General features: G+C 44.0%; 1 protein-coding gene across 6 annotated transcripts in view; it reads left to right on the top strand.

The window, feature by feature from the left end:
- CAMK2G (calcium/calmodulin dependent protein kinase II gamma) overlaps positions 1-14,633 on the top strand; it is a 139,721-nt gene that overhangs the window by 58,482 nt on the left and 66,606 nt on the right. For all 6 annotated transcript variants that reach the window (XM_031052328.2, XM_034065070.1, XM_034065069.1 and 3 more), the window contains exon 3: positions 10,016-10,075. Coding sequence is in view for 5 of the 6 variants with exons in the window: in XM_034065070.1 (XP_033920961.1) it covers positions 10,016-10,075 (60 nt within the window). In the remaining variant the exon portion in view is untranslated. The remainder of the gene's footprint in view (positions 1-10,015; positions 10,076-14,633) is intronic.

Below are 14,633 nucleotides of genomic sequence, written 5' to 3'. Positions count from 1 at the left end.
CACCATTCCTGAGGGAGTGCAATTACACCACATTTCTTCCTGTGTCAGGGCTGTGGTCGGTGCAGTTAACGCCTCCTGGCCACAGCAGATAAAACAAGATAAAAGAATTCCTGCCCTTTGCTGTGCTTATATCTGCATGTTTGTGTTGGTGGTCTGTTGTTCTTCATTGCTTCAGGTCAGGAGGAAGGTGCCTGTGTTTTTGTTGTTGTCAGCTGGAGGATATGTTGCTTCAGAGGGGAGCTACAATGCGCTGCTGCAGGAATGGTTCCTAGTACCTCCCATTGCAGCGCTGGTTTTCCTTGTGTTTCATCCCACTCTGAACAAAGGAGAAGTCTTGTAGAAGCAAGAAATAGCACTCTTTGCAGTACTCAGAGAAGCAGGTGGAGTTGGGGAATCGGTGGGTAGTTTCAATGGCCAGTTGGTAGGATTCTTGATTATTGCAGCAGACTGTAGGTGCTGACTTCTGTGGCTGTAGACGTTGACACAGAACACAGTTCGGAAGGTAACCTCAGTGGTGAAATGTTTCCTTTGCACCTATTTACCACCAAACCCAGAAGGGATGTTCCCTCTATGACTTGCCTCAGTCACAGTGGCACAAAATGAGCTGATGGCTGTAGCAGGAAGAAAAAGGGGGAATGAAATTCAGATCAGAGGCTGTTGGAAATTCTTCATTGGTTTTTTGTAATGGAAGTGTTAGTTGGTGGGAGAAGCAGACACAGAATAAAGTGGAGTTGGCAGAGATCTTGTATGTGCTACTGGCACTGTGGGAGGGATGACCAGGGAGATGACGAGACGTTCCTCTTGCCAGCAAGAGGAACTGGCATGCCCTGGGAGGAGATGTAGACCGGGCTTGTACATGAGGGTTGACCTGTGTCATGTCAAAACTTATTGAGGAGTTTGACTGGGGCCTGAATGGTGCTTTGGCTTGTGTCAGTTGTTCTGTAGACACCTATCCTCCACCCTCCTAATGCAGTCATGGTGCTGGCTCATTTTTCAGTGGCTGCATTGACACCAAGGCTTCAGGCTGAATCCACTGTGCTCAGCTTGGCCTATTGCTTTTGGCTAAATAAGACTGGGAACAGCTTTTGAAACAGCCCAAAGAACAGGGCTTCTGGGGGCCTGTGGCTTGTGGGGAAGGATGGGTCAGCTTGTGCAGAGGGGCAGTGGATGCTGTGGAGGGATGTTTCCTCAAGGGGTTGACAATATTCTGCTCTAAGTGCTGTAACAAGCTTAGAAGAGGTCTCTTGCCCAGATTCTGAGTTGATCTCCAATGCAAAGCCAAAGGCTATGCCTACATAGTGGATGGCTGGGGTGCTTGCTCCTCCCCTTTCTGTATACTGGTGCACGCACATGCTTTCAAATTCCATGTTGCTTTGCAGTGCTGGCATTGGACAAACTATGGGATCTGCTGTAGGAAGAACCTAAGGTGGGAATTATCTCAGAGAGAGACAACACCCAGTCTGGCTTTGTCTGTCCCTTTGTAGGCAAGGGATAGCATGTGCAGCTTGAGCACACTTAACTCCCATGTGTTTCATGTTCACATTGCTAACTGTGACCAGGATGACTCTCACCTATAGCTGTTAGCCTGAGCTGATTCAGTAATTTGACCTCCTTTGACTCCTGAAGTTCCTGGAAAGCTGCTGGTGTCTGTGAGAGCCCAAGCCCCCCCCCCTTCCTCTTAATGTGCACATTGGGTTGTTTTGCTTTATACTGTGCACAATAGGCAGTGCTCAGGCTGTGCATTCCTGCTGAAAACAAAAGGACAGGAATTCTCCTTCCCTTACCAAGTCCACCTGATAAACTGGAAAATACACTTCTGGAAATAAAAGGCAGTTTTGCACAACATTGAGTGTAGAAACTGCAATGGCAAAGGTGCACACTGTGACTTTATACAAAGATCCATCCCCTTTAAGTATTTTTAATACCTTCTTTCCTTTTGTCACTGTTGTTTGTATCTGTCTCCAGTTAGATTATCTCTGCGAAGTAAGTGCAAGGTAATGAAAAGAATACAATTTCCCTAGCCTACTCTTCAGAGTACTTGTCAGAGGCAAAAATATAACTATGTAAGCAGTCTTGACTTGTAAGCTGTGGTGTTGATAGTCTAATTTCTACATTACTTGAACAAAAAAATGTTGTAAGTTCATGTAGTTCATTCCTTTTATATTGCTTGTTTTGGTTTTGCAGTACAGTAATACCAAGGGGTTCACAAATACTGGCATGTGGAAACACAGCTTGTTATGACTGTGTGAGCTTTCTGGCTGTCTTTAAGCTCCATGTGTGTATGTGCATAGGGTAGTATTATATTTTAGCATGTGGAGCTGTTTGTTCCTGGGAGGTTGTGAGAGCGTGGGAAAAGGCTGTTCCAAGGTAATAATATTAGTGGTTTTACTAGAGGAAGGGCTTTGTTAGAAAGTACTTCTGATGGCATTTCTTGAAAGAAGTCTTTATTTATTGTGTCCTATTGGCACTTGAACCTCTGACTTTGTCAATAGCCGAAGGTCAAGTGGTGAGGACTTCACCGCTGTCTTGTGTCTCTGGCTTTCACTGGGTGAGAAAACTGGAGCTTCACTCTTTCATCTTTGCTTGCCCATTCCAGCTTTGTCTTCCTTCCCCTTGGTGACTTTGACTCTTGCACAGTTGCTGCACCAGAGGTGCTGGTGGTAGTGGTGGTAGGGGATGGGTGCATCTGCTCTTGTGCTTGGGACATTGTGCCACTGGGGTCATTCTGCACTGGGAGAGTGGAAAACAGACTTTGGCTTTCAGAGATGTCACCTGCCCTGTGGTTAGTGTGCTGTTACAGATTTATTCATTTTGGCTGGTCTTTGAAATGGCAATGCAGAAACACTGAAATGGAAGTGTCAGAGTCCTGAGCTGCAAGTAGCTGGAGGGAGGGTGAGTGTTTGGGAAGTGTCATTATATGCTTATTTTCTTCATATTTTTCTTTAGGTATCTGCCGTTAGCTCTTGTCAGAAAGGATATACTGAACCTACAGGGGCCTCTGGTTGCTCTTAAGGCTTAGGATAACTTCTGCAACAGGGGAAGTAGTAGTGATCTGAGACTCACTAGTACTCATGTTTGAAGTGGTGGTGTGGTATGGCATACTGTCCTGTACTACCCTATTGCAAATGCTGAGAGATCTCAGGTGTTCTACAGCATGGTCTTGTTGGAAAAATAAGAGAATATGGGGAAGGTCTGTGGGTTGAAGTGTGGGATGAGGGAGCTAGGGATGAGGGAGCTAGCTCTCTTCTGCTGGGAGTGTGTCAGAGAGGAAGTTTAAATGTAAACAAGCAAAGAACAGTGTGGAGGAACCTGAAGGCTCAGGCTTGTCTCATACTACAAAATGTATTTGGTGCAAATTCGATTTCTGTCTTGAAGCAACTCGAAGGATATCTTAGCAGCTGGCACCAATTGACTATCTCCCGGAATTGGCATGATGACAGCAATCAAACTGAATTTATTGCTTTGGGTTTGATTCCTCTTCCGGACTCTTCCCATTCTCAGAAATGTAATCTAGAATGTGTTCCCATAGGAATGATAGCTTCAAGCCTCCTTTAACAGTAACAATAGAGCATGGTCCTAGTGCAGGATGAAAACAGGTGGAGTGTATTATTGAGCACTGGATTGTGTATTCCAGCTGAGAGCAGGAAGATTATGTATTGGTAAAGGGAGGAGCAAGGGTTGTTTTCTTTCTTCATGACACATCTCATCAAAGAGAGATGATTCACAACTGACAGTTAGTTCTGTTGCTGCTGCTTTTTACTGCATTTAGGAAAAAATCTGCCTTCCATTGGGGTGCCTAAACTTTTAGACTGCTGAAAGTCACTATCCCTTTTTATTTTCTCTCCTAAGGCAGGTGTACTAAATAAAGAGTAAGCTTTAGCCACAGGACCTCAGTATAGCTGATAAAGTAAGCCAGTAAATGCTGCAGTGGGTGTGCTCTGATGCATGTTGAGCTGCTATGACACAGTGCTGTATTTGTAATGCTTGTAGAAACTATGGTAGAATTAACTTTTCCCACCTTCTTTTCTGGTAGGTGTGAAGTTAATGACTTTCACTGATAAACCTTGGTTTCTTTTATTTCAGTAACTATACTGTCTGTTCTTTCAGTTAGTTTTTAATGCTCTCTCCTGCTTGCCAGGTGAAGGAACCATCTGGAATAGATGTAGTTTGACATTCATTCCTAGAGCAGTGAATGTCAGTGTTCCTTGGGCAGGTGAGAGGATGGGGAGCAAAAGGCACATCTATTTCAACCTCCCTGGTCACTAGTCCTTTGAGGATCCTGTGGCTAGACCCTGGCTGGAAAGCGTGTCCGCATGGCAGCTGCTGCAGCTGAAACAGAACCCTCCCCACGTCTCTCTCGGGAGCAGGAGTCAGTCAGGGCATCATAGCTCTGTCTGAAGCTGGAGGGTTCTGTGCTGTGCAGGGTGGCAGTGTCGGCACCTGACACCTCACCGTCTTCATGCTCCCGGCTCAAGTTCAGCCCTCACCCTGTTTGCTTGGGACTGATCTTCTTTTCGGGTGTCTTGCAGATGTCTTGATCCAGACTCTGCCTTTGCAAGTGTACCTCAGCTCCACACAGACAGATCTCCCTGTGCTTCCCCGGCAGCTCCTTCTTCCCAGCACCTCTTCCTAACAGGCTGAGCAGGCAACAGTGACCTTTTCTTCATCTTGTTTTTTGGTTATGTAAATGTTCTCACTTGACAGCTCTAGACTGCTGGGATTTATAGATGTCCTGTGCCCTGTCTGTGTGTCTGAAAATGTTCTACTCCAGGCCTTGGGTACCCTTGCAGGAGAAAGACCTGGTGAAGAAAAACCTTCTGTGAAGAAGTCATGGGAGTGTGGCTAGAATAGAAACTCAGGAACTGATTCCTTAGAGAAGAATGGAGCTCAGAAGCCAGGTCTTATGTTATTCATCCATCTCTGCCACTGCACCTTTGGGTAACAGACTGAAGTAGCCAGGCAATGAAAGGATTTTCTTACAGAAGAGTAAGGAATGCACATTAATATAGAACTAATTATATTCCCTTCTCTGCTGGAGATAGCCAGATTTTTGTGAAGTAAAGCTGGGTGCATTTTGGGTTTTATTTGTTGGGTACACTTTTTACATCATGTTATCTTGTTTATCTGCCAAAGTTTGATGCATTTAGGACATACAGGCCAGACTATCATGGGTTTGGTCTGCTGTCTTCTGTACTCAGACAGGGTTATTTTTGTTTTAACTTGCTCAATTAGAGATTCTTAGAGCTGTGATGTTATTAATTGTGCACAGCTATTTCTGTCCATCCATTCTGCATGAGCATTGAGAAGGACTTGGGGGTGTTAGTCAATGAGAAAATGAACATGAGCCAGCTTCAGTGTGTGTGCTCACAGCCCAGAAAGCCAACCGTATTCTGGGCTGCATCAAAAGGAGTGTGACCAGCAGGTCAAAGGAGGTGATCCTGCCCCTCTACTCTGCTCTCGTGAGACCTCACCTGGAGTATTGTGTGCAGCTCTGGTGCCCTCAACATAAAAAGGACATGGAACTGTTGGAACAAGTCCAGAGGAGGCCACGAGGATGATCAGGGGACTGGAGCACCTCCCATATGAAGACAGGCTGAGAAAGCTGGGGCTGTTCAGGCTGGAGAAGAGAAGGCTGCGTGGAGACCTCATAGCAGCCTTCCAGTATCTGAAGGGGGCCTATAGGGATGCTGGGGAGGGACTCTTCATTAGGGACTGTAGTGATAGGACAAGGGGTAACAGGTTAAAACTTAAACAGGGGAGGTTTAGATTGGATATAAGGAAGAAATTCTTTACTGTAAGGGTGGTTTAGTGTGAGATATCCCTGCCCATGGCAGGGGGGTTGGAACTAGATGATCTTAAGGTCCTTTCCAACCCTAACTGTTCTATGATTCTATGATTCCCGTCCCAGTACGTGTTTGTAGAAAATGAAGCAGGTCCTTAACTCTCACACATGATGCTAAAACAATCATCCTTGGGTTTCTATTAAAGTAAATCCCTATGCAAATCAAAACACAACTCAGAAGAAACTGTTCTCTGAACAGGCAGTTTCTTAGCAGGTATACTCTGAAGAAACCTGGTATTAACATTACTAGAATGACAGCACAGTATTTGCAGAGCAATAATGTTAAAAGTACTTGGGTTAAACGTAGTCTCACATGCTGAACCAAGATGCAGAAATCATCTCATATAAAGGACTAATATAGAGAAATAGATATTTACACTTCACTTTGTGTACAAAACATGAGGTTTTCTTGTGCAGTTTTAAAGCACCATCTCCTTAAGCATTTACACTTTAAATGTTGCTACAAAAGAGCTATGTAGACTGCACTTCTTTGTCTGTATAGATACTCATTACTTCAGACTGTAGATAGAATTGTCCAAATAGCAAGAATCTCTCTTTTTTTTGGCTGGAAAACAGTAAATGAATATTAGATGAGTGTTTGTAATATCCTGTACTTAAGTTTTAAGCATCAGCTATTGTTCAGGGCTAGACAGCTCTGTAACATAGCAGGAAAAGAGCTTAATGAAATCCAATATTTGGAAGCAGGAGGTAGATGAATTCAGACTTGGAACAGCAGTGCTACATTTTAACAGGAAGGATAACTAACATTAGGAGTTGTTTCTGTGGGTGTATGGCTTTATTTATCACTTGAAGTCTTGAATGTGAACCCTCCTTATGTTTTCTAAAGGATGTGTTGTGTTTTAGGCAAATTATGGAAATTGCTGATTGAATTTCATAGTTTGTGAAAGGTGGGAAATAGGCCTAATGTCCCAGGCCTGGGTTCCTGTAAGATAGATCAGATGTGGTACTGTGTTTCTGTTAGCTACGAGGTGTACTTCCACTATACAGTAAGAATAAACACCTCCACAAATGGCTTGCAGAAATAAGTTTGATCTTTTGGGCAGAGGGAGGAGAAATTGCTTGTTTTGTAAGCTCGTGATATGGCAGGGATCTGAACCCATGTCATCTTTTCATCATTATTCTAATGCAGTTAAGAACACTTTGCCTTTTTAAGGTTCAGTGAGACCCAGTCCGTGTAAGAGATGTGTTAAAGCGCAGCCTTTGCTCTGCTGGACTCAACAGAATCTTATTTCTCTCTCCTACTGAGAATAATCAGTGTTAGACTGAAGAGAGGTCATAAAAATGCAGCTCTGTGTTTATACCTTATTCATTTAGGTACCAGGTTGTTCCCCACAAGTACCGAATCGGCTCTTTCACTGATCCCTGGAATGAGAGTCAAATTATGCCAAAGGCCACTAGGTGATGAAGAGAGACAGGAAAGGATCTCTGGAGCTGCGGTGGGAAGGCTCTTCTCAAGTCACAGATTAGGCTGTGTTCTGGTGCCGCCTGCAACGGGACGGGTGATCCTGCAGGAACGGGATCTGTGTTCCTCCAGGACCTGCGTCAGGAAACCCGCCCAGCCTGACCTTTCTCTGCTCTCAGTTGTGGTGGCTGACTGCTGCGGGCTGGTGCTCCCAGGCTGGAGTGTGCTTTCACTCTTGGAGTTGTGCTTGAGTTGGCCTGTTTTGTTGCCCAGGAGACAGAAGAGTGTGGTATGCTTTCACCCTGACCAGAAATAGTTTCCTGTACCTTGTGACCGGAGCGCTGTACTCCTCCTCTGGTCTCTGGCCAGGCTGTGTGGTGCTGGAGGGCTGGAGTGTGGGGTGATGACCTCTTGTCACAAGTTCTGGTGTGGCTGCTGCCCATGATCACTAGCTCCCTGCCTGCTCCCCTCCCTCTGCACCATGGTGTAGGATTTCAGGGGAGCAATTGCTCCTGATTTACATCTCCCATGGCATTTTGATGGTTATGTCATTTTGTTTGAGCCTTGCTCCTATCAGCTGTCTGTCCTGGCTGTCAGGACTCGGCGGCTGAGCAGCACGTGGTGAGCTTTTACCTTTCCTTCCCCCTTTGCTCAGCTGTTTTTGCTGTCTGCTTCCCCGTGTCCTTGTACTTGGGAACAGATTCTCAGCAAACATAACTGTGCACGAGGGCAGCATGATCCAGGTGGATGAAGGATCCCCTTCTGTAGGAGTTCCAAGTAGAGCTGGGAGGGTTAGTGGGGAATTTGCAAGACCCAACCACACAAGCAGGCTATGGTTAGTGTATCTCCAGCTGTTGTCCTGCTGTGACAACCTGCCTGAGTGCAGAGTATGCAGCACAGTGTTACTTTGCAACTGTGCTTTGCAAAACTTGGTTGGTGAGAGACGAGCTGCTACAAGAAAAGCCAAGGCACCCCCACCTCTCCCCAGCAATGCAGGTGAGAAAGTGCTTGCACTGCACCAGGGACCTGCGAGTGTGGAAGCTTTCCAGGCTTTCTTGCTGCCTGCTACTATATTGGAGAGTGTTTCTGGCACAGAACTGTAAAATACATGCAACAACAACAATAATTTCCAGGACTGAGAAGGAAGGAGAGATGAAAGGAGTTACTTACCTTCCCGCATCCCTGAACAGTAACAGATGAGGATGTAAGCGTATCTCAGCCCTATAAAGTATTAACTGGGACACTTTCCACAGTTCAGCAGTGGGAGAAAAGGCAGAAATCCTGCAGTGCCCTGCGCTGCTATTCCCAGCCTGGGAGACAAGAGTGTTCTCAGCTGAGATCTGGCTGACTTTCAGTCTTCTCCTCATAGAGAAGAGAGCAGATGCCCAAAGCTCCTTTACAAAGGGAAGGGAAGACTGCAGAGACCCTGGAGCTGCACAGGCTGTTCTCAGGCAGAGCTGTGCAGTGTGGCTATGTTGCAGTGGGTCTCTAGTGCGTTTCCTATAAATTGGAGAATGCTGCATTCCTGGCAGTGCTCTGCTGAGGAGCCCAAACACCCAAGGATCCCACTTACACCTGTGCAACAGAACTGTGTCACAGGGGGTACAGAGAAGGTGTGTTTTTAAGCCTGTGTGCTGAAGATCTGCTACAGAAGAAATGCCAAGAGCAGTTAGGGACTGCTGCTTCCCCTTACTATGTTCTTTTGATAGCTGGGCTGGGCAGGAATGACAGTCCTTGTCTTTTTCTAGGAATCTACATCCCCAAAAGTCTAGAGCGTACCACCTGCCAGGGCTGCCTGAAAGGTTTGCCTTCCTTGGATCCTTTCAGTTCATCTGTGCTTGTCCTATGAGAACATTTCACTTGAGAGGATGGGAACTTTGTAGTGGGAGTTCAGTACTCAGTAGTTGCTGTAGTGAAAAATCTCCTGACTGAGCCTCAGTGGCTAGAAGGCCCCCTGCTTCTTGGCTGAGATGAGCAGAGTTGCTTTAGCTCCCTCTCCTTTCCTTGCACTCATGCACATTACATTTATAGGGAGGAGAAATCATTTCTTTACTCTCCTTGATTATTTTGCCTTTAATCCAGATGACAGTTGTGCTCAGACTGATGTTGCCTTTGGGCTGGAATGAGCACACTTAGCATTTGGGCACAACTTCTTGCCTGGAAATCTCAAGGTGCTTGATCAGCATTTCACTAGCCAGTCTGTCCATGAGTACTGAAGTATGGTTACCTTTACAGTTCACTGGAGCTGGCAGAGTTCCCTACTTCATGTGAATGGCTGTGCACTAACAGAAGCTGTGTATTTCTCCCTCCTCCTGTTCCCTCTTCCCCAGTGTTTGTCTGGGTTGGAATCAGGTCCTCTTCCTGTTTCATGTGGGCTATTTCTTCAGAGACTCTTCTCCATCCTTGGAGAAGGAGATATATCTTGGAAGGGATGTCCCTGGAAGTGGTTTGGCCTATTTTTGAGGCTGACAGAAGAGTGGTGTGTTTGACACTGCTTCTACTTATTGTGAATCCAAGGAGAGAATAACATTTTAGTGCTACTCTGTAGCAGGACTGAAGATCCTCCTGCAGTCTCGGTTGCATAGCCCTTGACTGAAATGGCTGTGAGGTTTTAGGAGACAGTCATGTTCCAGCAATTTCCAGCCTTCTGGATGTTTGCTGGGTCACTGTGTTCCTTTCTTGGTTGAATATGAACAAGAGCTTAGTTCAGAGTTGTGGTGCTTAATGTCTTGTTTCTTACTCTCTTCCAGATCACCAGAAACTGGAACGTGAAGCTCGAATCTGCCGACTTCTGAAGCATCCAAATATTGGTAAACCTCCCTGGGCCTAGGAGGGATGGGGGTGAGAGAGGAGTAGTGTCTCACCTAGCATGCTGTGAGAGAGCAGATGTATTCCAAATGTTCACAAAACACGCGTCAGACTTGCTTCAGTTTCTGTCTTTGACAAATTCTGCATGTGATCCTGTCCCATTCCTTTGCATCCTGGCCCAGATGTTCACCAAAGTGTGCTGTGTTTCCATCCACTTGCCCATGCAGAGCTGTCCAGCTCCTTGGGTGGTGCATGACTCTGCTCATCTGACATTCTGTAATGGGAGTGAGCTGTTGTTTGTTTTTCCCACACTTCTCTTCCGTTTCCTCTTCTTGGCACTCTTTGATGTATCTGTTTAAGTACTGTATTCAGAACATGCCCATAGTTAAAGGAGGGTGGGCTACTATGGCAGCTCTTCCTACTAGAGTGGCCGCTTGCTCTGAAAACAAAAGACAGGAAATAAATTGCCCATTCTGGCAGTGGTAAGAAAATAAATAAATAAGAAAACTGAGGGTGATGGAGTAAAGAAATAGCTTTGTCTAAAAGTATAGGAAAAGGCAAAAGAAGGCACAACTTCAAACAAAAACTGTATTATTTACTGAACTCTAGGGAAGGGGCATGGATTTTTATCTACTTTCAAAGCACCAAGGAACTTTGTCCTATTTTTTTTTTCTAGAGAAATTTCACGTTGCTGGAAGTTGCTTTGAGCAAAACAAGGGGACCATTAATAATCTTTTTATTAGGATCTTTAAATCAACGAAGCCTCTAGGATCCTCACTGAGGTCTAATTTGAGTTAATTTAGTTAAGAAAATGTTACAAAATACCAAATGCCACCTTCAACCAGACCATTGTTAAATATCCCTGTCTGGGAAACCTGTGATGCATTACACTGCCTTTCTTTTGCATAACCCTATCTGTCAGTGTAGATAACTTCTTAAGGGCATTTGTCTGGGCTCCTGACTTCCAGCTTTGCAAGCATTTGCTCCCATCCTCTGAAGACCTGGGAGAGGAAAGGTACCTCACAGCAAACCCTTGGACTAGCATCTGGAGCCTGTTCCATATGTGATGAAGAAGCAATTTCCACAAGCTTGGGACCTCACAAAATACAAAGTACCCTAGAAGCAGCTTTTCAAGAGAAAGCTTTGTTTCATTAGAGTGTAGTTGTGGAGCTATGGCATGAGGAGAGGAGCAGTGGTCATCTTCTACAGCAGTTTGCACTGATGAATATATTGGCTCGTAAATGTATTGCTTGGCAATATTCAGAATGACTAAACCACATATTAGCTAGTTATCGAGCTTCATTTGTCCCCTAAGACTTGTTGCACTTAGTTTAGTAGGTGATGTCACTTTTTATTTTGGCCTTAACTTCATTCACTTCCATCATCTCTCCTTTTTATCATTTCTTACAACTTTTCTTGCCAGGCCTCTCACAGAGTAAATCATATGCACAAGAGGAAAACTGCTTTTATAAGTAAACTGCACTGAAAACAGAAACATATCACATTCCTGGGACAATTCTACAGCTTGTTCCTCATCTGTGAGGCTTGTCTGCTGTTGTATCGTGGTTTGGAAAAGACGGTTTGGGGGATGTCAGTGGTTCTTGCATTTTCTGCAGAGCAGTTCTTGTCTTCCCAGAAAGAACAGTTTTTCTTGTAAGATAGAGACTAGTCATTCTAAACTCAACGGGTGGTCACAAATAGCAATAAAGGAATTAAGGTTTATTCTTACAGCACAGAATCAAAGTGTGAGGAATAAGACCTCAGTAAGTCATATGGTCCATTCAGCAGTCCTGTGAAAACCTTTTATACCTGCCTGGTTCCAGGCATGTTTGTTCTTAAAAAACTTTAATGCTCCCACAGCCCCTAGTGGCAATCTTTCACATGTCTGATTTTCCTGTCAGACGTTAGGAAAAACATACTTCGCTGCTATCTGAGCTTGTTGTTTCTAATTCTATCCAGAGTTTATGTGGAAAGTAGTTTTTCTTTCTTTGCAGCAATCTTTTACATATTTGAAGGCTGTTATCATGTCTCTCTTTAGTCTTCTTTTTCTTCAGACTAAACAAACCCAGTTCTTTCAATCTTTTTCTCATATGTCATGTTTTCTAGACCTTCAGTCTTTTTTTTATTCCCATTTTATTTTTCTCTCCTCCTTCCCTGGACTTTTGCCAGTTGTTTCATACCTTTCTAAAGTGTGATGCCCAAAACCTGACGTAAGATTCTAACTAAGGCCATGTCAGTGCTGACTAGAGGGGGAAGCATTGCTTTACCTGTCCTACCAAAGATACTCTTGTTCTGTATGTCAGCCTCTGAAACTTGCCATTTAAAGATAAAGTTTGCTTCCTGATACATCATTGCACCAGACTACTTTCTGCAGAGCTTCTGGCGAGCAGATAATTTTTCCATCTTGTATAGATGAGATTTCCTATCAAAGTGTACATTGCATTTGTCTTTAATAAAGCAAACAAGAAGAAATCCACTCTGTGGATTGCCCCCAAGATTCCTCAAGACCGTTTTGATTTACCTTCTGATAGTGTAATAGGGTTTCCATCTCCCTTCAGTAACATGTCCTTTAATAACAGTGCCATATAGTGCATCATTTAGGTAATAAATAACAGGGTTGAATACTGTTGGACTCTGGACAAACTCTTTTCAGTTTTGAGTATATGTTTTCAATAAGTTGTATACACTGATCTACGCTAGTTCTGAATACACAATTTTTTCTAAATTGGTTATAGAAGTAGCACATAAGAAGCTGTCAAAAGCCTTGCTGAAGTCCAGATGCTACCTGCATTGCTGCTTCCATATTCCGTGGCGTTGTTATGTTGTCATAGAAAAGAAACATGTTGTTCTGACATAGCAGTAGGCTTTTTCCTTGAAATGTGTATTAGCAGTTAGTAATCACATAGTTACTGCTGTTTGATGTTGTAAGCTCTTCTGAATGATGAATATTCAGTGTGTTGCTTCAGTGTGAGCTATGCTGGTAACACTGCACCAATCCTGAAGAATTCTGCAGATTTTATACTTGCTTTAATTTTCCCACTAAGTTTTTTTGCTACTGTTTTTGTTGCAAAGTGAACTGCAGCATGTCCTGCTCTTCTGCAGTGACCTCAGCCTCTAGTGAGTCCACAGTAGAGGATTGGAAGTTAGGACTCTGTGAGTGGGCTTCTTTCTTCTCCTGCCTGTATACAGGACATAAAGGCAATAAACTGATTGTTGTATTTGTGGTGGTTCTTACCCGTTTGCTGCAAGTCAGTCGATCCTCTTATGGAGGTTCTGGACTGCAACACATTGACCATAAAACTGCTACTCTGATAAAATAAAGGTTACTCTAGGTAGAAAATAATGGTGATATTTCCACTTGCTGCTTGCTTTGTGAAATTACTGCTTTCTGAGTTATTCTAACATGCCTTCATCAAATCTCAACCCTAATTATAGGCTATTGCTCTGTAACTGGGTGTTTTGTTTGTCTTTGGATGCACATTAAGGCCAAGGTAATCACAGTGGAGTAATCCTGTGATTTACCATGTAATCCTCCTCCTTACAGTGGAGTAAGGTTGTTGGGTTGGTTTTTTTTTGTCTGCTTTTGGATAAAAGGAAGTTAACTTGAGGCGCTGAGTCCTGACTTGTGGTACATACCATGTTCTCATTGCAAACCACTCATTTGAATGTGCCATTATAGCTGGTCACCTCAGGCTTCAGTCCAGTGGAGGAAGGACTTCTTTCCATAACTTTCAACTTGGCTTTTTTTCCTCCTGACAGCTCTTAAGAGTATTTTTCATTCTGGTCCAGAGGAACCATTTGCCAGCCATGCTCACCAAATACAGCAGAATTGGACAGAGATCAATCAGTGATTTGTTCACTCCAAGAGATGTACCCATTACTGAGGATATGGGAGTGTTAAAGAGAGGCAGAAGGCAACATCATTAAAACCCCATTGTCTGTAAGCAGATAAAATGCCTGTAGAAGTTGGCAAGAGTCATGGCTCTGTGGGGAATTCCACTTCTTGAACAACTTACTGTTCTAGCGATTCACTTATCTATAAATCTTGTGGACATTTGACATGGATGCGTTTGGGAGCACATATGGCTGTCTTTTCCCTTGGTTGCTGCTGGAAAGAGTGGGCTTCTATAAGCCCTTTGCAGGCACTTTCCCAGTTGTGCTGCTGAAGCTGGTGCAGTGGCTGACTTTACCTTCGCCTTCTGTTTGTTGCAGAGCTAAATTTAAATGTGTTGGATATCGACTCTTGCTTACTGGAACAGGTCTTTTGATCTTCTGCTTAGTTGTAAATTTAATTTCAGTCAGTCTATGTATTTGATTTTTTAAGTCCTGCAATTCATTCACTACATAGGAATTCTCTTGTGGGGCATTCATTTTTTTCCTATGCTTCCTGCTACCATTCAAGAGCAGTGACATAGCTGGGAATCACAGTATCTTCCTGCAGTCTTGTTCAGTGCAGATGTGAAGTTTGGCACAGTGCTGAACATGCCCTCCCTGTCCTAAGGCTCTCAAAGCAATAATGATGCAAAATTCAATCACAATCTTCATTCATGGTTTTGAAAA

The sequence above is a fragment of the Melopsittacus undulatus genome, chromosome 8, assembly GCF_012275295.1.
Source record: "Melopsittacus undulatus isolate bMelUnd1 chromosome 8, bMelUnd1.mat.Z, whole genome shotgun sequence".
In the NCBI taxonomy this organism is placed as follows: domain Eukaryota; kingdom Metazoa; phylum Chordata; class Aves; order Psittaciformes; family Psittaculidae; genus Melopsittacus; species Melopsittacus undulatus.
Note: the sequence above shows the minus strand (reverse complement) of the source record. Positions and strands in the feature narration are given on the sequence as shown.